At 34.4% G+C, this 26,440-nt stretch overlaps 4 protein-coding genes across 4 annotated transcripts; all 4 read left to right on the top strand.

The window, feature by feature from the left end:
- Positions 1–111: 111 nt before the first annotated feature.
- LOC102605119 (endoglucanase 11) lies at positions 112–3,996 on the top strand. Its single transcript, XM_006357897.2, has 5 exons — positions 112–448; positions 534–746; positions 827–1,027; positions 1,116–1,370; positions 3,152–3,996. Exons 1-5 carry the CDS (start codon positions 245–247, stop codon positions 3,788–3,790), a joined length of 1,512 nt encoding a protein of 503 aa, XP_006357959.1. The 5' UTR covers positions 112–244; the 3' UTR covers positions 3,791–3,996.
- Positions 3,997–6,054: 2,058 nt separating this feature from the next.
- LOC102604781 (protein NRT1/ PTR FAMILY 6.4-like) lies at positions 6,055–9,131 on the top strand. The gene is made up of 5 exons (XM_006357896.2): positions 6,055–6,229; positions 6,448–6,568; positions 6,653–6,870; positions 7,147–7,688; positions 8,036–9,131. The coding sequence occupies exons 1-5, from the start codon at positions 6,227–6,229 to the stop codon at positions 8,931–8,933; spliced, it is 1,782 nt and encodes a 593-aa protein (XP_006357958.1). The 5' UTR covers positions 6,055–6,226; the 3' UTR covers positions 8,934–9,131.
- A 5,029-nt stretch (positions 9,132–14,160) lies between these two features.
- On the top strand, positions 14,161–22,172 carry LOC102604450 (pyrophosphate--fructose 6-phosphate 1-phosphotransferase subunit beta-like). The gene is made up of 16 exons (XM_006357895.2): positions 14,161–14,519; positions 15,865–16,026; positions 16,148–16,269; positions 17,023–17,076; positions 17,214–17,320; positions 17,409–17,514; positions 17,850–17,913; positions 18,066–18,154; positions 18,601–18,732; positions 18,918–19,088; positions 19,199–19,314; positions 19,445–19,556; positions 19,667–19,751; positions 20,565–20,609; positions 21,007–21,075; positions 21,693–22,172. Exons 1-16 carry the CDS (start codon positions 14,366–14,368, stop codon positions 21,767–21,769), a joined length of 1,665 nt encoding a protein of 554 aa, XP_006357957.1. The 5' UTR covers positions 14,161–14,365; the 3' UTR covers positions 21,770–22,172.
- Positions 22,173–22,488: 316 nt separating this feature from the next.
- Positions 22,489–26,440, top strand: LOC102604109 (glycine-rich RNA-binding protein 3, mitochondrial). The gene is made up of 4 exons (XM_015313684.1): positions 22,489–22,720; positions 22,800–22,868; positions 25,742–25,848; positions 25,931–26,440. Exons 1-4 carry the CDS (start codon positions 22,489–22,491, stop codon positions 26,042–26,044), a joined length of 522 nt encoding a protein of 173 aa, XP_015169170.1. The 3' UTR covers positions 26,045–26,440.

Here is a 26,440-nt window from a genome sequence, read left to right as displayed (position 1 = left end):
CCCCACCCCCCCCCCCCCCCCCGTCCCCCACAACCCCCAACAAGAATTTTCATTTCACTTAAAGGAAAGTGACATACTAGACTACTACACACATCTACATATTCCCCCCACTAGACTAAAAACAGAGCAAACACTTTTGCTCATAACTTCTCCTTTTTCTTCACTCCTAAAACCTCTTTAGGAGTGACAGTAGAAGGAGAAACAAACAAAGAAAGAAAGAAAGAAAAAAAAATCAATTTCCATCATGAAGAGTTTTTTTTTGCACCATTTTTCTCTTCTTCTTTCACTCTCCACCATTTTTTCTTCTTCTGCTATAGCTTTTGATTATGCAGATGCTCTTTCCAAGAGTCTCCTTTACTTTGAAGCTCAAAGGTCCGGTCGATTACCTTACAATCAACGTGTCAGTTGGCGCGACCACTCTGGTTTAACTGATGGTTTAGAAGAAGGAGTAAGTATAAACATTTGATCTTGACATAAACTTGATGTTATTCGGAGAAATTAATAATTTTTGAGATTTGAAATTAACAATGTAGGTGGATTTAGTTGGAGGATACTACGATGCTGGTGACCATGTGAAATTTGGTCTACCAATGGCATTTACAGTAACAATGTTGTCATGGAGTGTTATTGAATATGGAGAAGAGATTTCGTATGTAGGAGAAATTGAACATGCTTTTGAAGCTATCAAATGGGGTACTGATTATTTCATCAAAGCACATACTAGTCCAAATGTATTATGGGCTGAGGTAATAAATTAAAAACAATTTATACCTAAACATATGTTTTTTTTTTTTTTTTGGATAAATTAAAATTTTGTGATATTTAGGTTGGAGATGGAGATACTGATCATTACTGTTGGCAACGTCCGGAGGACATGACAACTTCTCGTCGATCATTCAAGATCGACGAGAATAACCCCGGCTCTGACTTAGCTGGGGAGACAGCTGCCGCAATGGCAGCCGCTTCTATTGTGTTTAGGAAAAGTAATCCGCATTACTCTCACTTACTATTGCACCATGCCCAACAGGTAATATTATTATTGATTAATGAATTTAAGTTATATAAATTAATCGACCGATCGATGGATGGGCATTAATTAATGAACATGGGTGCAGTTGTTTGAGTTTGGTGACAAGTACAGAGGAAAATATGACAAAAGTGTGGGAGTAGTGAAAAACTATTATGGATCAGTGAGTGGGTACGAAGATGAGTTGTTGTGGGCAGCGTTATGGCTATACAAAGCCACCGACAAAGAAGATTATTTGGAGTATGTAATTAACAAGGCAAATTCATTTGGAGGTATTGGTTGGGCTATTACTGAGTTCAGTTGGGATGTTAAATTTGCTGGTCTACAAATTATTGCTTCCAAGGTAACCGACACTAACTGTTCTGTTGGAATTTTTCAAAAATATTATTATTGTGCGTTCGTGTCGAGTCATGATGAAATATTGTGAATAGTCTTTTTCAACTCTCTTGCACTAGACTAGAGTTCATTTTCAAATGTTTGAATTTGTTGGGCCAGCATGTTTTGTGTACTGCATTAGCTTCCAATATTTCAATTTCAAAATCTTATAAAACGTGTATTCTATAAAGAAAATGTAAAAGAGAATGTATACACTTTTTAAAGTAAAAGAGTGATTGTGTCAAATCTCATTTGGTTGCTTTTTGTTAGGAGTCAAATGTGGAATAATACTTTTACTTCTAGGTGGGATATGCTTTTTAACTTTATGGAAAACTAATTAAAGTGTGTTATGTGTAGTAATAAAGTTTTTTTTCCCAGGTCGGTGTTTTGATATTCACATTAAAACTCGACTAAATTTGAAATTGCATCAGGAAGTCCCACCTTAGGGGTAAAACACTTCCTAACAAAGTGGCGACTTGTACCCAAAGTGACTCGAATCCAAAATCTTTGATTAAAGATGAAAGAGTACTTATTACTCCACCACGATCGTTGTTGATATATAGTATTAATTAAAGTTGATAGAAAGCTATGTGAAGTGAACGCAAATTAAGGTATCATAATAAATGAAGGACTAAATATATGTGGTAGATAAAGACATAGATTGGGGCCTTGGAGAACAATGTCACATGCATATTCATAGCTCATTTGACAGTACCTTTAATGTAGGGATCTTCAAATCAGATGGTTAAAGCAAAAATAGGAAAAAGAAGAAAAAGTGGATGGATTACTTCATATTTGTTCTAGCTACTCCATACTCTTATTTAATTTCTTTATTGAGTCGAATTGGGCGGAACAATAGCGAAGCTCAGATGGTAATGTAAATGCACAATAAGTATAGCAAGTTGTATAAGTGAGCTAGTATGACAAGACACTAATTATGAATATTGAGAACAAAAAGTAGAGAAATAGGAAGAACTTTTTTGTGAAATAGTAATATGCATTTTAGTGATAGAAAATGAAATTGTAATCATAATTGGACTATAACTCTAATTATGATACTTTGTCAGTTCTAATTTATGTGCTTTCTTTTTCGGTCCATCGTTAACAAAAGTTAACTTTTCATATTTGGAGATAATTTAACATTAAAATTCCTTTATTCATCCCTAATGAAATGGTAAAGGAATAAAAATTGGTTAAGGGGTATTTTAAATCATAAATTTCAATATTCTTTTTTTTTAAACTTTGTGTTAAGTCAAATATGGCCATATAAATTTGGACGGAGGACATATTTACGATAATTGGGCTTAAAGTTTTGTTTTTTCTTGCATATGATGTGATGTAATATTTATGGTGGAAAAAAAAAACACTGCTGGTTTGAGTTCCCACAACATTGAATTTCCATCTACCCAACTTGAAAATTTTGAAAAATTATAACAGATTTGCCCACTTTGTCTCCACTTCCTGAAGTTTCCTACTACTAAATAAATATTGCATGTATCTTTATATTTGATGTAATAAATCACAAAGTGTTTTTTATACATAATTAAATTCAAAATTTAATGGAACATTCTTTTTTAGCATGATAAAAATCCCCATCCCTTCAAAAAATGGTATTATGGACATAACTAATAAATTGATTTGACAACCCACTGACTAGCAGCACATGACCCATACTTGACAATATTTTGATAGTATTTTTTTCCAACTTATTTGAGAGTGAGACGTAATTATATAAAATTCTCAATGCAGATACTACAGGAGAAAAAGCACAAGAAACACATCCACATACAAGAACAATATCGTTCGAAAGCCGAACACTACATATGTTCATGTCTCAACAAAAACAACGGTACCACCAACGTTGATCGCACCCCAGGCGGACTACTATACGTCCGTCAATGGAACAACATGCAGTATGTATCGACCGCGGCCTTCCTCCTCACATTCTACTCAGATTTCCTTAAAAATTTCGACCAAAAAATCGTCTGTCATGGAGGAATAGTTGATCATGAAGAACTATTCAATTTTGCTAAATCCCAAGTGGACTACATTTTGGGCTCAAACCCAAAAAACATGAGTTATCTTGTGGGGTTTGGCCCAAATTATCCAAAAAGAGTACACCATAGAGGGGCTTCAATTGTGTCTTATAGAGAGAACAAGGGCTTTATTGGATGTACACAAGGGTATGATTATTGGTACAACAAAAATGGGCCAAACCCAAATGTTTTAATTGGGGCAATTGTTGGTGGGCCTGATAATCAAGATGAGTTTAATGATGACAGAGCAAATTATGTGCAAACAGAGGCTTGTACATATAATACAGCACCTCTTGTGGGTATTTTTGCTAAGTTGAATTTTTTGAGTTCACCATTAATTGCATCTTTCTAAAAAAAAAAAAAAGTATTACACAAAAATAATATAGTTATAGAATATGTTTACTTATCTTCTTTTTTTTTTGAATTATTTGTGTTTTTTTTGGGTTTTCTTGTGGTGGCTAAATTTGGCAACAGCCTCCATATGATATCACACCTTGTGTAATGTAACCCCAATTGTGCATATGTGATAATGCAAGTAAGAGACTTATGTATTAAATCCATGCATTATTTTCATCTTGTTTATTTCAATACTAAAAAGGGTCTAAAATATTCTTAAACTATCAAGCTTGATACAAAATTTAACTTTTCGGCTTTAAACTGACCCCGATGTCACCATATTGGCCTTAAAGTACCTTTATTTTTACAGTCACATTTAAAAATATAATTAAAAGTTTCGTTTATTACGTGACATGATTTTATTAGTGTGATTTATATTAACCCAAGCTAGTTAAATCTTAATCTAAAGTCGGATCCACTTAATAACCCTCTACCCACCCAGCCTAAAGATCCATAAAACTAAGGGGAAAGACACTAAAGAGATTTATATTTTTAGGAAGATTGGATAAAACCTACACAAGCAATCAAATGGTAATTTTTAGACTATTGCATTTCAAATTTCATTCATGCATGTCTAAATTTTCTAGGAAATATTTAAGTAGGATTGCGTCAGAAGAATCAGAACAATATCATTTGGAAAGGACAAGTGACGTATAGCGTTCATTATACTATTTGTCCACATCCATGCACCATAAGGCTCCAATGTGTGATGTGTCCTTTTCTGATTTGTTAGACGATTTTTGTCCATATCAATTCTAAATGACAAAGTTAACATGAACATCAGACCCTTTTCCTTTTTTTCTTTTTTTAAAAAATTTTATGAAATCTCTTTGGATGTGCCTTTTTGTGTGGTTCAAAATGAAATAATGAATAATGAGCTTTTGCCTCTGTATAGTATTCTTTCGTTTCAATTTTCTATGACAATTCTTATCCTACGTAGTATTTTACGTGTATTGTGATACTATGTGTTATGCAAATTCTAAGGAAGTGACATGGTCATGATGAGAGTGAACCAAATCAGTAGGGAATTGCTCAGAAGATTTCATGTCGTTGAAAAAATACCCAACTACCAATAGGACGATGTCCAGCTTGTCTATTTGCTGAAACTATTTAATTAGTAGCTAGCTAGAGGCCAATATATAGTTGTATGAAGCAGTGACAGCAATCATTTCTTTCTAATGTTTGATACACCTGTTAGGAGTACTATTAATCAATAATTGATACATACAACTTGCAAGGGTAAAATTATTATTGAAATGCATCATTTTTTATAAGAGCGACTAAAAAAAAAGTGTGTCACGTGAATTGAAACATGAATACTATTTTGTAAATCCTCTCAATTTGTCAATGCATTAAATAGCTTGTAACTAAACCTCGATCCAAGAAATTTTAGTAACTCAATTGATTTGTTTCTTTATTAAAAAACCACGCCCCATCCAGGTAACAAGGACGATGCAATGAGGGGCCTGGGTAGGATTAGGAGAGAAAACAATCAAATATATATGTCCAAATAAGTACCAGTTAGGTGGACCAAACAAATTAAATCAGAAAACGAATAATCATCCATTGTACCAAAAACATAATCAACACTAACATTTACATTATTTTGTTTGCTTAAACTTTAATAAACGTACTTAAGTTTTTCCTGATATAATGCAAAAGTTAGATTTCTCAATAGTTTGACACTCCCTTTTCAAGAGTTCACGGATGGAAACAACATCAAAATAGTTATATTCTTGAATCTTACTATACACAGTAGACCGTTTCTTCCAATAACACGAGAAATCACAACAAAAAATATACGTTAACAAACTAAAAAGAGGTTTTTTTTTTTTTTCTGTTACTGAAATTTAACATGATTTTCACCTCACAACTAAGCATGAGTTCTCTGTCCTTTACAAACTTCTTTTTTAGTCGTTACGTCCTTTACAAGAAATTTTCATTTTTACACATAAATATATATACGAACCTATATCAACTGGTTCTCCATCTATCTAGCCTGTGTCAATTCACTATCAAAGCTCAAAAGCTTTAAACTAACCAGATGTAATTTTTTTTTTGTAAATAAAAGTGAGAATCATGACAACTGGTCCCATTGTGAAGAGATAAGAACAACCATGTACATTCAAAGATATGTCAATTTTTCCAATCTAATTGATCAATAGATTGTAAACTTTTTCGACCACAAAATGATGCTTTCAAATACAAACAAACCTGCTGCAATCAGTCAATACCTTCCAACTTTAGAACACATATGTAGCAATGCTGCTACAGTTTACCTTTCTATCTTTTGGCCTAATCATTTATTCTCATATTTTTCTTTAAACTAGAAAGTTCAGAATCCAAATATAATATCATCTTCTTCCTTCTCTGTGGAGGCCCTATTACAGCAATGGTAATTAGACTCAGCTTTTCTCTTCCATTTTATAGAATATAATTATGTCTATGCTTACATATTTCTTGCAACTCTTTCTCGAATAACTTCAAGAAAGAGTAGAGTAAGGTCTGCATACATCTTATCCTCCCTGGACGTCACTTGTAGAATAATTACACTGTGTATGTTGTTGTTGTTGCTTACATATCTTATCAAAGCTTTCATTCAATCATGTACAGGTTTTGGTTGATAACCATGCTGGAAAAGATGGTGCAGAAGATGGTAATCTGGTTGATTTTCGAGGAAACCCGGTCGATAAGTCTAGGACAGGGGGATGGCTAGCTGCAGGACTTATCCTAGGTGACCTTCTTAACATAAAACTTTGTCTAATATCTTGAGTGTGTAATGTTTTTTGCAGTCACATAACTGAAGTTTTTATTGTAGGAACTGAGCTATCAGAAAGGGTATGTGTTATGGGGATTTCGATGAATTTAGTCACATACTTGGTTGGAGATTTACATCTTCCATCCTCCAATTCTGCTAACATTGTCACCAATTTCATGGGGACACTTAATCTTCTTGGTCTTCTAGGTGGTTTCTTGGCAGATGCTAAACTCGGACGTTATCTGACTGTTGCAATCTTTGCTTCAATTGCTGCTGTGGTAAGATTCTTGAGCAAATTAAAGATAGAGAAGTTGTTTCGTATATCAACAAGGAAAATCTGAAATGGCAAAAAGGGTGTTCATACTAATAGACAATATGTAGCCTACATGTCTGGTTTTCGAACTGGTAAAAGATTTGCAATACACTTAAATGAATTACATGTAAATCTTGTTCCTCTTAGAACTTCTTCTACATGGTATTGTCCATTAAAGAAGTACTAAAATACCGTTTTAATATACGAGAGCTTTCATCATATGTATCTTGTGTCTAACCAGGGGGTTACGCTGTTGACACTGGCGACATCCATTCCAAGCATGAAGCCCCCTGAATGTAATCCAAGAAAAGGTGGTCACTGCATTGAAGCCAGTGGCCAGCAGCTTGCTCTTCTCTATACGGCGCTATACATCCTAGCTCTTGGTGGTGGTGGAATCAAGTCAAATGTCTCCGGGTTTGGTTCAGACCAATTTGACTCATCAGATCCTAAGGAGAACAAGTCCATGATATACTTCTTCAACAGATTCTATTTCTGCATAAGCCTTGGTTCTCTGTTTGCAGTGACTGTGTTGGTGTATTTACAAGACAATGTAGGAAGAGCATGGGGATATGGGATATCAGCAGGCACGATGGTCCTCGGAGTCGCTGTATTGATTGGTGGAACGACGTTGTATAGATTCAAGAAGCCTCAAGGAAGTCCTTTGACTATCATATGGAGGGTTCTGCTTTTAGCTTGGAGGAAGAGAAAGCTTACCTACCCTTCTGATCCTGGCTTCTTGAATGGATATCACAATGCAAAAGTCCCACATACACATATGTTGAGGTAAGCGACTATTATCTACTATCGATGTAAAACACTGATAAACATAGAAGATCATGGACTAGACCATCCCAACATAGGATGGCATCCCGGTATCGCTAGGCAGAGCTAGTCAACCCAAACAGAATGCACAAAATGGGCAATAGACATCACAAGTATGGAATCTTCAACCAACATATATTCACAGGCAATTGCATCATAATGTAGTCGCTGAATTTTTAACATATACGGACAGGATTAACCTGAATGTAGTAGTTTTAGTACAAATTAAGAAATCATCAAATGAAACTAGAAGTGAAAAACAATTACTTGATATTAATAGAAGCTAACCAGTACTTGTTATCAAATAGGTGTCTTGACAAGGCAGCCATTCTTGATGACTCTGCAGCTGCAAATGAGGATAGCAAGAGCCCGTGGATAGTTTCAACGGTTACAGAAGTTGAAGAAGTGAAAATGGTGCTTAAATTGATTCCCATATGGTCCACATGCATACTTTTTTGGACAGTATACTCTCAGATGAACACCTTCACCATTGAACAAGCTACCTTCATGAACCGGAAAGTTGGCAACTTTGCCGTCCCTGCAGGCTCCTTATCTGTCTTTCTCTTTATTAGCATACTTCTCTTTACTTCCATAAATGAAAGAGTCATTGTACGTATCGCCAGAAAAATCACTCACAACACCCAAGGAATCACAAGCCTTCAGAGAGTTGGAATTGGACTACTACTCTCTATTGTTGGTATGGTAGCTTCAGCTTTGGTAGAAAAACGCCGTAGGGAACATGCCATCCATCACAAGTTCAATATAAGCGCGTTTTGGTTAGCCCCTCAATTCTTCATTGTAGGTGCCGGGGAAGCTTTTGCCTATGTAGGACAGCTAGAATTTTTCATCAGGGAGGCACCAGAAGGGATGAAATCTATGAGCACAGGTTTATTTCTCAGCACACTCTCGATGGGATATTTCGTGAGTAGCTTGCTAGTGTCACTTGTACAGAAAGCAACAAAAGGAAGATGGCTTAAAAGCAATTTAAACAAAGGAAAGCTGGATTTATTCTACTGGTTGCTAGCAGTTCTTGGAGTAATTAATTTCTTGATTTTCATTGCATTTTCAATGAAACACCAATACAAGGTGCAGAAGCAGAACCTTAGCAGTATTGAGGATTCTGCAGAAGAGCTTGGGAATTGGAAGGATTTGACCCTCGACAACAAGGAAAAGAAACTCGAAGCAGACGAGAAGGTGGAAGCTTAAATACAGCATATTAGCTTTGAACGAATCATTCATTTCCAGAGTTTGTACTATAGGACCGTATTCAGTGATCAAAGACATCAATAGTACAAATTTGCAACAAGTCTTGAGTTCTGTTTAGATTAAAACCTTCTTTTTCTTTTCCTGATACATCGGATGTTCTAACGATATTAGAATGCAGAAACATGATCATTTCAGAAAGTGCGCACAACGTGATATTGACACTTCAAATCATGCTGAAGTTGGAAACCTGATCATATTTCTTGTTTTAAGTAACAACATAAAAACATTCATTTTTTTTTTTTAGACATAGCAACATTCTTTATATATTTGTCATTCTATGGCAATCACAATCAATACCTTAACATAAGCAATAGCTATTAGAGTGTATAAATCATATAGGAGCAGAAGCATAATCATGGATCAAAAACTTACATATTAACATGTTAATATAAATCAAAAATGAAATTCCACTAAGTATTACTAACATGTTGAAGCTTTTACACAACTGGTTTATAAGCAAAAAAATCCAGAGCTCCGGCCTTCCACTGTTTTCCTGATTATCTATTCAATTGAAACTCTTGTGTGGGCAAGAGTTTTTCTTTTAAAATTAATTAATTAAAATCCATAAATAGCCAAAAACGTTTTTCCCTTTAATAGAGAATATTATGTTTTTAAATCAGCAGTATTACCATTAAAAACAAAAAATTGTTACCAATAATATTACTTCTTCCGAAACATTCATTTTCTTTTACAAAATCGATTAATTAATCAGGCACAGTAGGGACCACAAACTTATTAATTGAGACTTCCAATTATGATATTAATTTGTAAATGAATGAATTTTCATATCACAATAAATTACACATTATTCCACTAAAAATTTGTAATTGCACTCCTCGATTTAAATTCGAAATCTACCATTACATCTTATTTAACTCTCCATGTTAGAATTATCAACACCAATCAATTAGATTAAATTTTCTGAATTTTATTTATTGACTAATTTAATCCTTTATTATTATACTTAACTTATTTCACATGACGGATATAAAATCCACTTTCAGGGTTTTCACGTGAAAACTTATAAGTATCCATAAAGCGGTGTCTTCTATCTCAAGTACAAGACACGGTTCTATCAACTAATTATTATTTCACTAATGTGATTTGTCATTACCCAATCTATTAGGAATATATTAACTCATAATAGACCATTAAACTTATCCCTGAATTTCATTTTGGAACTCCAACTCAACTTTGTTCAATTTTAACCCTTCAACTCCAATTTTTATGTTCCATTTTGGCACTTCTAAGTGATGTGACAGAGTGTGTGCATCACACTTTCTCTAAGAGAGTGAAAGACAATTTTTTTTTTTTTAAAACTAATAAAAGATTACCCTTCAACTCTATTTTCTTTTATGTACCATTTAACACAAAATACTAATTTTATGATTTCTTTATTTCTATATATGTTATTCAACTGCAATATTGCATTTTAAAAATCGGTGTTCATCCGTTAGTTATTGTAAAAAATTAAAATTGACGGATGATTATTGATTTTTTTTAAAAAAGTAACAATTTCTTTTTAAGAGTTTTCCTATATTTTTGCGTGAAAAATAGGCGACGAAAGTGCGTCGATTTTCTTTCTTAAGTAAAATCAATGACAACCCAACGAAGTCTATCGAGTCTCAACATTTTTTTTGTAGTGTTATTTATTAGCAATGAACATGAGTTTTTTTTACTCGTATTTAGTTGATTGAAAAATTAGAGAGCTGATATTTGAGCTAGTCCAAATAGACTAGATATGGAAAAAAATAAGGTGTTATTTAATTTAATTAATTGTTTAAAAAAGTAAACCAACACACTTTCGTCTATATTTTTTCACACAATAATGTACAAAAACTCTAAATTTTTTTATTTTTAAAAAAATGATGTTCATCATTATTATTATTTAAAAAAAAAGAAGACATGACATTGATTTTTAAAATGAAAAAGTGGAAATGAAGAACATAAATAAAAATAAAGAAATAATAAATTTAGTATTTTGTGTTTAAATAATACTATAAAAATTAGAGTTGAAGGATTAAAATGGAACAAGGCTAAGTTAGCATGACAAAATGAAAAATGGGGGCAAGTTAGAGGAGTTGTGTATGTGTTTTTAATTGCTTTTTGTGCCATGTCATGGCATGTGAAGTACATACATCCCACTTTGTTGATTCTTTGGAAAGAAGTGTCAAAATGGAACATAAAAATTGGAGTTTGAAGGGTTAAAATGGAACAAGGTTGAGTTGGAGTGTCAAAATGAAATTTAAGGACAAGTTTAAGGGTCTGCATATGTTTGGCCATTAAAATAATAAATCAAACTACATAGATAATAAAAATTATATCAAGATTAAGTATACGTAATGGACTAGAGAAGTTGTTTATCAATATTCAGAACATCAACGAACATCTCTAATTCCGTTCAATACACACAAAATGTACTAGCAGCTAGCGCAAGAAGTTGGAATTTAATTATTCTCATAATTAAGATCGAATTATATTTAATATTATGCTACAATCATCAAGATGTTTGTCCAACTTTATCTTTGATTGTGAACATTTAATTTATAACTTATAAAGACCGACAATTTAAATCTTCCGCGTATGAGTTAAATAACTCCATGCACAAAAATCGTCTATTATATAAGTAATGGACACACATATTAATTAACACAATGATCTATTTAAATAAAGACTTTATTATATAAACTAAAATGAAATAAATAGTCTTTACAAGAAATTATATAAAATACGATAACTCAACCATATAGTTAATAGTATATCCCAACAATAGCGACTCCAAAATTAGTGATCGTCACCTTCACCAGAAATTGCACATTGTTCTGCTTTGTTTAGCACTTGACCCACTTGAGAGAGATCTTTTTATAAGTAATTTATAAACAATTAATCAGCTGAAGTTTACTATGCCTACGGAGAAGGTATCAGCCATTTTATTGCATCTTATCTGGGTTGTCAAATGAGCGGATTAGGTTGAAATTGAAGATACTAAAATGAGTTGAAATTGAAATTGGGTTGGGTCTTGACCCGCCCAAGTTTACTTTGGGCTCAAATGGGCTAAAAACCGGGTTGGGTCTTGACCCGCCCAATTTGATCCGATTAATCTCAATAATTTTAACATAGTAGTGATATTTAACTTTTATAATCACAATTCAAATTTCAACTCAAGATTTAAAAATAAATAAATAACAAATGGATAGATAAATCCTAAAAGATGTTAATAGATAATAATTCATACTTTTAATATAAGAACATATCTTAGTAAAGAGTTTTAAAACTGGTTGAAATTGGAGATTGAATTGGGCTCAATTGATGATTCTCTTAAAATGGGTTAGACTTGAATGAGTTGAGATTGAATCCAATTCAAATTATCTTGAGCACAACCCTTAAAATTTTGGACGAATTGAACGGGTTACCTATGTTTGGATTCAATTTTGACCCCTTTTGGCTTAATTAGTTGGTGCATAGTAGCTTTAATTATAAAGTTTTGTTTTTATTCGATATTTTATCCATGTCTACAAAGTACAAATTACGAATACAGTGATCAAGATAACATAATACCAAAAATATCCTCGTAAGATTAACTAGCCATGGCTTCCACTTTTCCATATTATATTATTATATTATATGTGTAACCATCTCAGCTAGCCTCTATAAAACCCCAAGCATTGGGTATGTATTATTATCAGTAAAAATTACAAGATTAATACTTACTAAATAAGGATTTATATAAGTTTTAAGAAAGATATGGTATGTATAATCATGAACATGAACATGCACATTACAGTTAAGTTTGTTGTCAACATTGCGTTGATCTCTACTATTCTAAGCATGGCTATTTGGTGGTGCCGCCGCCGCCGTAATGACAACGACACATTACTGGCAACGGCACCGCCCATAAATTCATCTATCGAACTGACCTCAGTTGAGGACGTCTAACTAACAAACCCGTCAAAATTCACAGGTAATTAACAACATTCTTTTAAACTATCTCCATTTATCTGATCATGTGGATAGTGATGTAGTAAAATAACTGTTAGAATTTTGCTCTGATTTTTCTTGAAGTTTATTTTTCATATATTATTGACTTTTATCATCTGTTTAACTAGTTATAGTTAATGATGTATGAAAACTAGATTTTCCTTGGATTTTTTTTGTTTGGGATTGACAAGATTGTGATGACTATAGGCAGTGATGGAGCCAGAAATTTCACAAAGTGTGTCCAAGTGCTAAAGTGAACTTGCCTTTTTTTGTTTGGGATTGATGAGATTGTGATGACTATAGGAAATTTTGGAATGAAAATTGTACAATTGTTTTCTGTGGAGAAACTCTATGATATAACAAAAATATGTGTCTATTTTCGGCACTAATTATTGTTTTTAATTTGTGTCAGATGTGTTAACGAAACCATCTATCAAAGCAGCACACATCAGCAAAGGAAAGGACTGAAAGATATTCTGTTAATATTTTTAATTAATTAATTTATGTGATAAGTATTTGGTTTTTATGTAACAAAAATATTTGTTGCTTGCAAATAAACCATTCTTCTTGTGTTTTGAATACACGACAGATTTTCCATGTAATATTATTTGTTGATACTTGCATTACAATTTACAACAAGTTTAATCAATTCATTTCGTTGAACATTGAAAATAATTAGGGACAACGGGAATACTAATTTGAGTAGATTAAAAAAAATTCTCTTATTGGTAATGTATTTATGTTTTTTCCAAAAATAAATAGAATCTAATTGATAGTGTGTATATATTTTTCCAAGGGATACATTAAGATTCTTACCTAAAATGCATGAATAAACACTTTTTAAAAACTTGACCAAACACTAATTTGTGCTTAGAAGTTTTTTAAAATTTATTAGTTAAACACAAATTGTTTCTCACTAAATAGACTTTTTCTGAAAAGCACTTTTGAGTTTTTTTTCTTTCAAAATAAATTGATTTTAGAAGCATGATCAAACGGACTAGAAGTTGAATTCCAAAATTTTAAAAACTACTTAGCTAACATGTATAAATTTCAAATAAAATGCTCTCTTTACAAAATATATACTCTAACCAAATAGTAATACATTTTTATCTTCAATTCTAATTTCATAAATTTCAAAATAAGTGATAAGTATTTCATAAGTGCACTTTCCATTAATTTCCTCCTCCTCTTGGCGCAAACCCGAGCCCGTGAATAGCTATAGCACCACTTACCCGGCTTTAGAATAGTTCAAAAGTGGCAGCATTCAAAATCATAACTAACTCTCCACTTTCTACGATTTCACTTGAAAAAAATAATTAAACTTCACATTTCTCATCATCTCCTTGTCGTCACACACACATTTCCACAGGATCAATTAGTTAAGCACGAAAAACATGGCAGCAACAGCCGTCGGCCCCGGACGATCGACATCGTCGTACAGCGAAGTCCAACACAACCGTCTCATTGTATCGCTTCCTCTGCCTTCTGTACTCAAAAAGCCCTTTTCAGTCATTGATGGCCCTCCGAGTTCCGCCGCTGGAAATCCAGGTTAATCTCACTTTTCTATGCATTAGTATGTTTATAAGAGGAAAATATTTTATATGCCCAGTGTAATTTAACTGATTGCAACGTGTTGCTCATGCTATTTCTCGGTTTTCAATTGTGTAGTTGCTTTCTATTTTTGAATTTTTAGTTCATCCATTGTGTTTCATATTTTAAAAAAACGTGTACCGTTGTTCAAACCTCAGCACAGACAAAAAGCACGAGGTGATTCCCTTCATCTGTTATAGCGTTGGTGGATAGAGTTACCTGATACCTATTGCTGGTGGGAGTTGACACATATGCATGCAAGTTGGCCCTGAACCAAGGTTATCAAAAAACAAAAGAAAAAGTGTACCATTAAATGTGCAAGGGAATGGAAATAATCTGACATTCACTTGATGTGTAGCATGAGCATTATAACTAACTTCTTACTCTAGTCTCTACTCTCTAGTTGGTTTATAGAGAGTTTTATGGATTTCGATTAATTGGCAAGCTTCATAATTTGATAATAGGCCTGCATATATGATATAAGTTGATTAGATGTTTGATGATCTGAAACTTTTTTTGAAAAAAAAAACCAGAAGGAAACACTGAGACTACAATCATTCTGTTTAATATGACACTCTATCTCATAACTCAGTACAAAAAAAATGACACCATTATATATCTGGAAACTCATTAGCTTTAACATTCCTGAGTTATATTGTTGTATAGGAATGGTAGTTGAAGACCACTAGATACCACTAGTATTTATAGAATGTTAAATACTATCATATAATATGATACATAGAAGCATTTATTTATGTGGTAGTATAAGTAACTAGTAAATGAGTAGATTTATAAGGACTCTATCTTCTTATATACTTGGTACCAAAGTTAGGCCTATCTAATTTTGGATTAAATAAAAAGTTTATCCAAAATGTTATATGAAAGAAGCACAAACTTAGGTTTTTACTTAGTGCATGGTTATTATTAGTCGTGTGGTTTTCTCAGAGATGGCCGTGAGTTCTGTGCCAAATTAGGTGGTATGGGGAAGATTAGAACTAATTTCGTCTTGAATCTAGCACCAACACAAGGTACTATTCCTCATAAAAGAATTTTATACTTTTTTTTTACTGAAGAGCTTTAGTGTGGTATAGCCAGTTTGAAAATTTGAAGCAAATAATGACAAATAAACAAGGCTAATCTAATTTTGTGTTCAAAATGGAGGTCAGTTTTCCATATAAAGACATCACACATGTTCAGTTTCCCATCTCATTAGCCCAAGAAATAGAACAGTGCTAAATGTTCTGTTACAAACAAGCCTTTTTTAATGCTTAGATTCATATTCATTTTAACATCATTATTGTAGGTGAAATTGCAAAGCTTTTTCCAAATCTGTTTGGGCAGCCTTCCGTGTCATTACTTCCAGGTCACACATCTGGAGCTGCATTGGATCGTACTCTTAAAATTGGGGTTGTATTGTCCGGTGGACAGGCTCCTGGTGGGCACAATGTCATCTCTGGAATTTTTGGTGAGTTCTTTTCCAGTAGTTCTTACTTAATGGTATTTACTTTTTTGCAGTTCTGTGCATATGTATAGTTATTAGTACATAAGCGTGTATCTCAGCAATTAGTTGACTATTTTTCTTCTAGACTATTTGCAGGAGAAAACGAAAAATAGCACACTCTATGGATTCAAGGGAGGTCCAGCAGGGATAATGAACTGTAAATATGTAGAGTTGACAACGGATTTTGTTTATCCTTACAGAAATCAAGTAAGAAATTTACTTTCCATCATCCAGTTAATATACATGGTCTTTGTTTGCACATGTTCCAAACAAAATTTTCTCTAACAAATTATGCTTGTAGACTTTTATGGAAAAAATATTTTTCTATCTAGACTTATCTGTAACAATATGATGGCAGCCTATTTAGTTTCTGATGTGGGAACTTTGCAACTCTTTTTTTTTTTTTTTTGTAATTGAACTTTTCATTAATCGCCAAGTAAGGACATCACATTGCTTAGCATAGCATGTCACAGCTAATTAATCTCAAGGATAATACACACTCTCATCATCCTACACATCAGTGCTACCTTTCTAGATGTATCATTATAAACTTCAAATTGACTTCCAATTTAGACGATGAGTTTCTGTAGTAAATTTGTAATGCACCCTCAGCCCTCACATTGAAGACACATACTATTTCTCTGGCAATGCTTTCAAGCTCCCCTTTTTTTTTCCTTAAAAAATATGGTAGACGGTAGTTCCTTTCTCCCCATATGGCATGTATATTTTCAGCATACGTCAATTTGAGAAGCTTTGTCTGTTGTGTTTTACCCCTTCTGCGACTGGTTATCCGAGAGACTGCTGCCGTGAATTGATCAGAATTGTTTGAATTTTGCAACTTGATTAAGCTAAACCTCTACCTTCGGTTTAGTGGATATTTTATCCTTATTGTTTTCTCTTTTTGATTTACTGCCTGATTTTACTTCTGTAGAACATGTTTTATTGATAATATTTTGACAGGGTGGCTTTGATATGATCTGTAGTGGTAGAGACAAGATAGAAAGTGATGAACAGGTTATCTTTCTTTTCTTTCATATTCAAATAGTTCTTCACTTCATCACCTATCAACTTCTTTTTATTTCTTCTACGCAAACTATGCTTCATTGTAACTCAGTCTGCATAATGTTTTTGTTTTCTTCTTCTTTTTTCAGTTTAATCAAGCTGCAGAAACAGCTAAGAAACTTGACTTAGATGGGATTGTCGTGATTGGTGGAGATGATTCAAATACAAATGCTTGTCTTCTAGCTGAGAACTTCAGGTAAGTATTATCATTATATTGGACTGGCTCATGGTAGTCGTCATTGGCGTTCTTCTCATGGAACTTTGTTTATTTGGTGCGACTGAAGGGGTAAAGGTCTGAAAACACGGGTTATTGGATGCCCGAAGACAATTGATGGTGATTTGAAAAGCAAAGAAGTTCCCACTAGTTTCGGATTTGATACTGCTTGCAAGGTAATTGTTTTCCCTTTTGCCTTATTTCCTAAATCTTAGTTCCATTTTACTTCACATTATTTTTATAAATAACATCTAGGTAGCACTTCTCTCTTGACCATTAGTTTTTGTTACTTCTAGTATGAGAAACACTTTGAAATGGTGTTACTTCAGAATATTTTTATGCTGTCTGTCTTATTTTCAAACTGTTATGGAAGTATTTCACCAAAACCTTGTTGCTTTCTTAGTTTTCTTAGTAATGACATATTATCACACAAATTTGATAACTTCGGTAGGTTACTCCTATCTATGGAATGTATAGATAGAGATTATCCAACTTCACAATTTCGGTGCAGATATATGCAGAAATGATTGGAAATGTCATGATAGATGCTCGTTCAACAGGAAAATACTATCACTGTAAGTACATAAATAGTGGACAACTTGGGATACTACTTTATACATGCGTAACTTTGAGAACTAGGACTTCTTTCTTCTAAATAAATTTATAATTTTAACTCTCAATACTATTATTCATGTTCTTTTTATCAAGCAATTTATGGTTTCTCTAGTTGTAAGGCTTATGGGCCGTGCTGCATCACACATCACATTGGAGTGTGCTCTTCAAACCCATCCAAATATTACCATCATTGGCGAAGAGGTAATTGTTTTCCAAATCATTGAACATATTTTTCATGCATGTATGCAACATATTACACTTATATGTGCCCAAAACTTGAAGAGAGAATTCAGTATTCTCCTAGAATTCATTACAAATGCACAGTTTAAATAAATTTGTAATGAAGAAACTCTTTGGAGTAATGGGTTATTTTTGGAAGTTCAATTTTATTCAGAGTTTCTCTAAGTTTCTATTGTATACTATGTCTAAGGAAAAGCCTTAACTCTACTACTTAAATTACTAGGTAGGGACTTCAGTGCATGCCATCGAGATGATTAATTGCATTAAAATTTCATTTTCATGACTTTTTTTTTCCTGAGAACTATTCTGTAAAGAGGATCATGCCAAGTATCTTAGTTAGAATTAACTTTATAGGAACTGTTTCGTGATTTTTCCCTAATATTGACAAAGATACTGTTTTGCCACAGGTTGCAGCACAGAAGCAAACACTTAAAAGTGTTACAGATTACATCGTAGGAGTAATTTGTAAACGAGCAAAACTTGGTTATAATTATGGAGTTATACTAATACCTGAAGGCCTGATTGACTTCATTCCAGAGGTTCAAACTTTTAACTGTAGAAATCATATTTCCCTCTATTTCTTGTTGTATAACTTTTTACCTCCATTTCACTCAGTTCTCCTTTCAGCTTGTTCTGTCTTTTGCATCTGATTTAGTTGATTCGTTTATCATTATGAACAGAAAAAATCAACAAAGTGTTGTTAAGATTATCTCTCTTATTGCAGGTGCAACAGTTGATTGCAGAGCTCAATGAAATCCTGGCTCATGATGTTATTGATGAAGCTGGCAGTTGGAAAAAGAAACTCCAAAGCCAGTCTCACGATCTCTTTGAACTCCTACCACAAGCAATTCAGGAGCAGTTACTTCTTGAAAGAGATCCACATGGAAATGTCCAGGTACTCTCCTTCAGTTCGATGGAAGTCAGGCAAATAGGACAACTGCTCATTTAGTCAAGTCATACTATGTCATTTGTCTTATAGTACATTTTCTTTTGCAATTTCTACAGGTTGCCAAAATAGAAACTGAGAAAATGCTTATTCAAATGGTGGAAGCTGAACTCGAAAGCAAGAGAAAGGAAGGTTCATATACCAAACAATTCAAAGGGCAGTCTCATTTTTTTGGGTAATTGATGCCACTTACATTTGACTTGTGCTGTTCTTCTTTAATAACCTGTAATTGATACGAGTACTAAGAACTGCTTTCCTTAATTTATCCTGATAATAGTTCGTACTTGACTCTGTTTGCTTTGTAGTTACGAGGGTAGATGTGGTTTGCCTTCAAATTTTGACTCCAACTATTGCTATGCATTGGGTTATGGGGCTGGAGCACTTCTTCAGTCTGGCAAAACAGGCTTGATTTCTTCTGTCGGTGTTTCCATGCCTCCTTATATCTTCCCTCCTTTCTCCCTTCCTTTTACGTAACTATCTTTACGTAGAAAATTGCAATTTATACTGACACACTTGTTCATATATAGGTGGGAAATTTGAAAGCTCCAGTTGAAGACTGGACAGTCGGTGGAACAGCACTAACATCTTTGATGGATGTGGAAAGGAGACATGGTATCAACCTCCTTCCTCTCTTGTTCATTGAATATGGAGTTATGGTATATTCTCCCTATTGATAAGCAAAAGTCTTAGAACTGCGAAGTGCCTGATTTTGCTGTTCAGACTCTTGCTCTTTTGTTTGAATTATTTTAGCTGAATACCTAAGTGCTAAAAGAAAATATTCGAATTTTTCTATTCTGAAGCATCTACTTAGTCATTTAAAGCATATATTCAGGCAATACTCAATTAAGGACAAGTGCCTTTCTTAGTCCTTCCAGTGTAAATGGAAACCATTTTCCAAAACAAAGCAAAAATAAAAACTGAATTGACAAGGACCAGCCAAATGTTTGCACAAGTAATTATAATAACGGAAAAGTACCTAGCTTACATCATATGAAAGATTCACACTTAGAGATTCTGTGTTTGAGCCTTCCGGGGATTGACACCCCTCACTTATATGATGATCCATAAAAAAATTATATAGACAAGGCTTTGGAGTGTTAAGAGTCCCATACATTAAATTAGTAGTATTTAGCTCGATGACATTATGAGCCTCTCAGTACGAGTAGATCTAGGATGTAGAATCAGTAATTCGAGTTCTCAAAGCTAGTTTGAGTAGCTTCCACTATAGCCACTGGTCATTTGAATCTGTGGGTTCGATTCTCTTAATAAGTACCAATGATCAGGGATTTTCAGATATATATACAAGTTCAGATCAGAAAGTAGTGGTCCTACATAGACACTAGGTCTGCCATCGCCTTCCAGGGCTGTCAAGTTTTGGCTAAGATTCCATGCTATATTTGTGATGAAATGATCAAACTTTTGCAGGTAAGTTCAAGCCTGTGATTAAGAAGGCAATGGTGGAACTAGAAGGTAAAAGCTCCATTACGCTATAAATCATACAAGCTATGGTTACTTACTACTCCCTCTATTTCATATTCACTGAATTTGTGAGGCAATGTACATATATTTAAAAATAACATTCAAGGACATAATTTAAACCATAATTTCCACTATTGCCCTTTGTGAAATCATAAATATAACTTTATAAGTAGTGTAATTTATCTCCTAGAAAATATAAAATTTCAATAAATGAAAGGACAAATATTAAAAATATTTCAAACATCTATCTTGAACAATTCAATTATTTTGAACAATGAAAAAAACCTAAAAAATTCAGTTAATATGGAATTGAGGGAGTATCTTTTAGTAGAATCCTTTCTGCTGTAATTTTTGGGTAGTTAAAGCCTCACAATTGTTCTACTCCCAGGTGCTCCTTTCAAAAAGTTTGCTTCCTTGCGAGAAGAGTGGGCTCTAAAGAATCGATACTTCAGCCCTGGTATGTCTTTATTATTGTTTCTAGAAACGTGTTAAGTTCGTTTTATTCACTATATGAATTTTAACCTTTAAAAGCATGTATTAGCCACAACGTTGAGATTTTTTTTTCCCACATACAGAGCTAATTAGGCTATTGATGTCCTTGTTAATTTGAAATTGTGGTTGTGTGGTATCATTTTTCATCTGGCACACTCTTTATTGGGTATGGTTGCCAATATACCCTCCTCACTGATACACCAGTACCTCACAAGTAACATATTCGCTGCAATGAACCGTCATTGAGTACATCAAGTGATAAAACATAATGATATTAGCAAATCATATATCTGATTATCCTGTTGACACACTGTTATTCTTCTACAACTAAGGAACACTCTATCGGAATCAATATCTCTATCCCTATAAGGTAGGGGTAAGGTCAGCGTACACTCTCAAACATCACTTGAGCTATTACACTGGCTATGTTGTTGTAGTTGCAACCAAAGGGCATTGGTTCCAGCACGACTCCCCTGTTTACTCTTTTTTTTAATTTAGGATGATTTGTAAGTTCTGCATAGGTGTTCGATGGTTTGTGTTCATTGTGTGGTTATTTTTTCTTGTTTATGTATTTGTGAGCAGGTCCACTTCAATTTGTTGGCCCAACATCAAATGAAACCAATCACACTTTAATGCTGGAGTTGGGAGCCAAAGCTTAATTGATTCCCAAATCCGAACTCGAACTTCTGCTCCTTTGACATTTTCATCAAAACACATTCATCCAATATAGCAAATGGGCTCAGTGGATGGCAAAAACTTGTTTACAATCACAACATGCTGGTTATTTCTTGGAGAATTGTTCATCTTATTCTTGGACGGAAAAAAAAGTTATTCACATTATTTAACATTATCTTTTGAGAAAATTGTTTTAGTCCTGCTGTAGATTTATGGTCTCTATACTAGCAGCTAGCACATTTCTGAAGCTAAAAGAGATGTTCTCTACTACTAAGCATTATAATTTTGTGTAGCCTGACGAACGGGCAGCCAAAGTGTACACTTGTCATGCCTTTGTTTAACTACTATTCACTCCATTTCAAAATAAACTGTTGTGTTTTACCGTTTCATTTCGTTTCATTTCGTTTCAAAATAAGTGGTATTTCACAAAATTTAGAAGACATTGATTTTTCTCTTCCATTTTATCCTTATTTAAATAAATGAAATTTTATAACTAAAAAACTATTAAAGATCAACTTCTTTGTAAAGATTTTGTAAATTAGTAAAAATACTTCTAACTTTTTAGGAATGAATAATTTTCTTAAGGGAGTAATTTATTGCTAGTTTTCCATTTATCAAACATTTAATAGGCATTTCAACAAAAAAATTCATGGATTTTAAAATAAAAACAAAGTTAGAAGAAGCAAGTTTAAAGAAAGAAAAAATGAAGGGAATTTTGATAGAGTTGTCGAGAAGAGTTGTAAGACTACCAAATAATATTGTGAATGGACGATTGTATTGCTCTCCTCCTTCATCTTCTTCTCTACTTCCCAATAACAAGCTCTTCTTCGCTGGTACTATGATTTCAGTTTGGCTTAATTTTGTCATTTCATCTGTATATATATCGGTTTATCCATCTTCTTCTCTACTTCCCAATAACAAGCTCTTCGTCGCTGGTACTATGATTTCAGTTTGGCTTAATTTTGTCATTTCATCTGTATATATATCGGTTTATCATATTGTGAGTATTTGCAGGTTTGTCATGGTCAGTTGATGAAAAATCGCTAAGTGATGCATTCTCCTCTTTCGGGCAAGTAACAGAAGGTAATACAAATTGCTAATGATTTACATTACAGTCTGTTTCTTCAGGAACAAATGTATATTTATGTTGCACTCTATGTATTTGATAAAATGCCTCAATGGAATTACTTCTTTACGGAAGGTGCAAGTATCTGTACTATTGAGGGCATGAAGGAGCTAGGTAACACCAACGTGTAGCGGTCAGCTTATAAAAGATTAAGCTCATGGTATTAATTTCAATGAACCTTAAATCATAGTATATAATAAAAGACGAAAGCTAGCAGAGAATTTGAACAAAGTATATACCTGAAAGGTTCAGGGCAAGAAAATCTTCTGCAAGCAATGGATGACTCTGAGACGGTATTAAAATTAGTAGAGCGCAGTTGACTGGAAAAGTAGTGATAAATGATTAATGATTAATGATTAATGGGGCTGCCATTCACAAGAAGTATTGTTTGTCTTCTGCTAAGTGTCCTTTCTTGAATTGCCTTTCCATGTTACCTCTGGAACACAGTTTTTAGAGATTATTCAACCGGAATGGACTCACTCTGGTGTGATTAGATACTTATTGACCAACTTTCTTGCTTTACTCGTAGCTTAGTAGAGACAAAATTGTCCACATCAAGCAATGGTGTGCAATCTTGAGAAATATTTTTCAAACATAGGCTACCAGAAATATTTTTCAAACATAGGCTACCAATATAGTCACCCCTGGTTCTGCTTCACTCGAAGTATAAACTGGAAGAATCAGCTTTAAGATGCACTTCCCGTGGGATGAAGGAGGTCTGTTGCAGAATACTTATTGGTTTAGTATCAAGTTGTTAATAGAGCTACGGTCTTGTAAACTCAAGTAAGCCCTTTCGTAAGCTCAAGAAGCCCTTTTGACACTAGATTGCTAAGAGAATGCAAGAAAGACTTAGAAAGATTTAAAGAGCTTTGGAAGAAGTCTTTGTATTACTTGTGGAAGATTGCTTGCAATTTTGTTGGATGATTTACAAATGAGAGGCCCTCTATTTATACTAGTCCCTAGGGGTCGGGTCTAAGTGTAAATAATAATTACTTTACAAGTCTCTATAATATTTACACTTTAGTCCTAATCTAGAATTCTCTACTAGTCTAGAGAATTCTAAGCCTTTCTAAGACATTCTAGAGTCTTCTAAGGAAAGATCTAGGGAATGCTAGAGTCTTCTACGAACCTCTCCATAACTCTAGGTTCTTCCTCCTTATTTTATGCCAAACTTGAAGGGCAAAGTGGCGGATCATGATACTCTCCCCTACCTATTGATGCGACGACCGCGTCGCATAGCTGCTGCATAGACAATCGAGTCTTGTCTTTTCGTATGCACGACCAGTAGTCCATTGACTCGATCAATGCCCTTATGCAACTCCCTCAGCTGCTTCCTTATCTCTTCCAGCTCGGTCTGCCTCAGGCTCCCTAAACTTGAGCTTCGCCTCATAGATGGTGTTGTTAGGGAAGAAAGTTTTCTTGAACTCCACTCGGAATTGCTCCCAAGTGTTGATGGTGCAAAGTCCCTTTCCCATTTCCGACTCTTTACGCCTCCACCATAGCATGGCTATCTCTGAAAGATACAACACAACGGTGTTGATCTTTTTTTCGTCGCTCTTCACTTGGCTACACTTGATAATTCTCCAAGTGCTATAAGAAGTTCTCCACCTCTTGCGCGTCACGGACGCCTTTGAACATAGGTGGCTTGGGAGCCTCAACCTTGGCTTCCCTATCTCGATCGAACGATCCTCCAACTTTCACGCCCTCCTTGAGTGCTTTTATTTCGGCCTTCATGGTCTCAATCGTGCTTAACGCCTTCATGATCCGACACTTCAATGAAGCGATGACCTCCTTCATCTCAAACTCAGTGCGCCGGCGTCCCTCCAACTCTTTGCGGATGTTGTCGTTTTCCTCAAGGGTGAAGTCCTCTAGAGTTTTGAACTTTCCATCTACCTTGTTCATACGCCGGCCTAATATCTCCACGGCCTGCCTTGCCGTCTCAACCCTTGCGATCCACTCCTTTCCGGCTGTGACGTCAATGGGCTCCTCGCCACGGTCATCGTCACTTGCTTCGGTAGTCGAAGGTAGGTGAGATGTTAGCATCTCGCTTAGGGTGGGGTCGATCAACATTTCCTTACTACTCTTGTGGTGCTTGTTTTCCTTGCGGCTCTTCTTTCCACCATCCAGTCGTACGTTGGTGGTGCTAGCGGTGTTAAAGTCTCCTTCGTTCACCATTCCCTTAGTAACAAACCTTTGCTCTGATACCACGTTGTCACGGACTCAGAGTCTCACTAATGTTCCGTGCGGCACTCGACAACTTACTCACGAATTTTTCACGGTCTTGTAAGCTCAAGTATGCCCTTTTGACACTAGATCGCTAAGAGAATGCAAGAAAGACGAAGGCTTTGTATTGCTTGTGGAAGATTGCTTACAACTTTGTTGGATGATTTACAAATGAGAGGCCCTCTATTTGTACTACTCCCTAGGGGCCTAAGTGTAAATAATAATTACTTTACAAGTCCCTACAATATTTACACTTTAGTCCTAATCTAGAATTCTCTACTAGTCTAGAGAATTCTAAGCCTTTCTAAGACATTTTCTAAGGCATTCTAGAGTCTTCTAAGGAAAGATCTAGGGAATTCTAGAGTCTTCCACTAACCTCTCCATAACTCTAGATTCTTCCTCCTTATTTTATGCCCAACTTGAAGGGCAAAGTGGCGGGTCATGACATACTGCTCTTCAATATTTTGTCAGTAACATTGTCTTGCATGATATTACTGATTGTCAAGATTTTCATTTTCTTGTTTCTTTTTGTATGAACATGTATGTACATTCCCATTATTTCTGAGCTGAACTTAAATTGCCTGAATATCTGTTTTTTCATGTCTAGTAAGGATAATGTATGATAAAGAAACTGGCCGATCAAGGGGGTTTGGGTTTGTTTACTTCTCAAAAGACGAAGAAGCCAGCAGTGCAAAAGACTCCATGGATGGAAAGGTGAGCTAACAACTATATACTGTGATATTTCAGCCTTGTCACAATGGCATAGAATTTCAAAATGACATTAGTTTTCTTTCAGGCTTTTCTAGGTCGTCCATTGAGGGTAAGCTTTGCCCTTGAAAAGGTTCGTGGTGCACCTGTTGTTGTTCCCCGACTTACAGGCACTGGAAATGCTGATAGAAAAACTCGTTGAGTTTTGTTTGCGGTAGTGTCCCTGGCATTGAGGAGTGGTTTTCTGCAGCATTTTTTCGGTTTGGTGAATATACCTTATGTTACTGGATCAATTACCTGATTACCTCCATGAACGCTTTATAAAAGGCATTCGTTCTTTGCAAAAGCTACCAGGAAATGAAGCTAGTGCTGGGGTGGTCTTGTGGGAAATCACATTATGTTGACTTGAGTTTGTACTTACTATACTACCAAAAAACAATTAGAAATCTTATGCTGCAACCAGGAAATTGGTGCAGCTCTCTTTGTGTACCCTTCGTTTGGTTGTTGGTTATAGTTACGCAGGTAAGATTTAGTAATTCATGTATTAGTTACTCATCATAACTTATACATGCATTAGTTAAGCGGAATTGTAAATTGA

This window comes from Solanum tuberosum, unplaced genomic scaffold (assembly GCF_000226075.1).
Source record: "Solanum tuberosum cultivar DM 1-3 516 R44 unplaced genomic scaffold, SolTub_3.0 scf00262, whole genome shotgun sequence".
NCBI classification, from domain to species: domain Eukaryota; kingdom Viridiplantae; phylum Streptophyta; class Magnoliopsida; order Solanales; family Solanaceae; genus Solanum; species Solanum tuberosum.
This window is presented reverse-complemented; position numbering and strand designations above follow the sequence as displayed.

What these genes read in the sequence shown, in the direction of transcription:
- LOC102604109 (XM_015313684.1), top strand. Translation starts at nt 22,489, where the DNA reads ATGAAGGGAATTTTGATAGAGTTGTCGAGAAGAGTTGTAAGACTACCA. An exon ending in TAACAAGCTCTTCGTCGCTG is followed by an intron (nt 22,721 to 22,799) that starts GTACTATGATTT and finishes GAGTATTTGCAG; the next exon opens with GTTTGTCATGGTCAGTTGAT. An exon ending in AAGACTCCATGGATGGAAAG is followed by an intron (nt 25,849 to 25,930) that starts GTGAGCTAACAA and finishes GTTTTCTTTCAG; the next exon opens with GCTTTTCTAGGTCGTCCATT.
- LOC102604450 (XM_006357895.2), top strand. Translation starts at nt 14,366, where the DNA reads ATGGCAGCAACAGCCGTCGGCCCCGGACGATCGACATCGTCGTACAGC. An exon ending in AACAGGAAAATACTATCACT is followed by an intron (nt 17,914 to 18,065) that starts GTAAGTACATAA and finishes TGGTTTCTCTAG; the next exon opens with TTGTAAGGCTTATGGGCCGT. An exon ending in GGGCAGTCTCATTTTTTTGG is followed by an intron (nt 19,315 to 19,444) that starts GTAATTGATGCC and finishes TTTGCTTTGTAG; the next exon opens with TTACGAGGGTAGATGTGGTT.
- LOC102604781 (XM_006357896.2), top strand. An exon ending in AGCTGCAGGACTTATCCTAG is followed by an intron (nt 6,569 to 6,652) that starts GTGACCTTCTTA and finishes TTTTTATTGTAG; the next exon opens with GAACTGAGCTATCAGAAAGG. An exon ending in CCACATACACATATGTTGAG is followed by an intron (nt 7,689 to 8,035) that starts GTAAGCGACTAT and finishes GTTATCAAATAG; the next exon opens with GTGTCTTGACAAGGCAGCCA.
- LOC102605119 (XM_006357897.2), top strand. Translation starts at nt 245, where the DNA reads ATGAAGAGTTTTTTTTTGCACCATTTTTCTCTTCTTCTTTCACTCTCC. An exon ending in CTGATGGTTTAGAAGAAGGA is followed by an intron (nt 449 to 533) that starts GTAAGTATAAAC and finishes TTAACAATGTAG; the next exon opens with GTGGATTTAGTTGGAGGATA. An exon ending in TACAAATTATTGCTTCCAAG is followed by an intron (nt 1,371 to 3,151) that starts GTAACCGACACT and finishes TTCTCAATGCAG; the next exon opens with ATACTACAGGAGAAAAAGCA.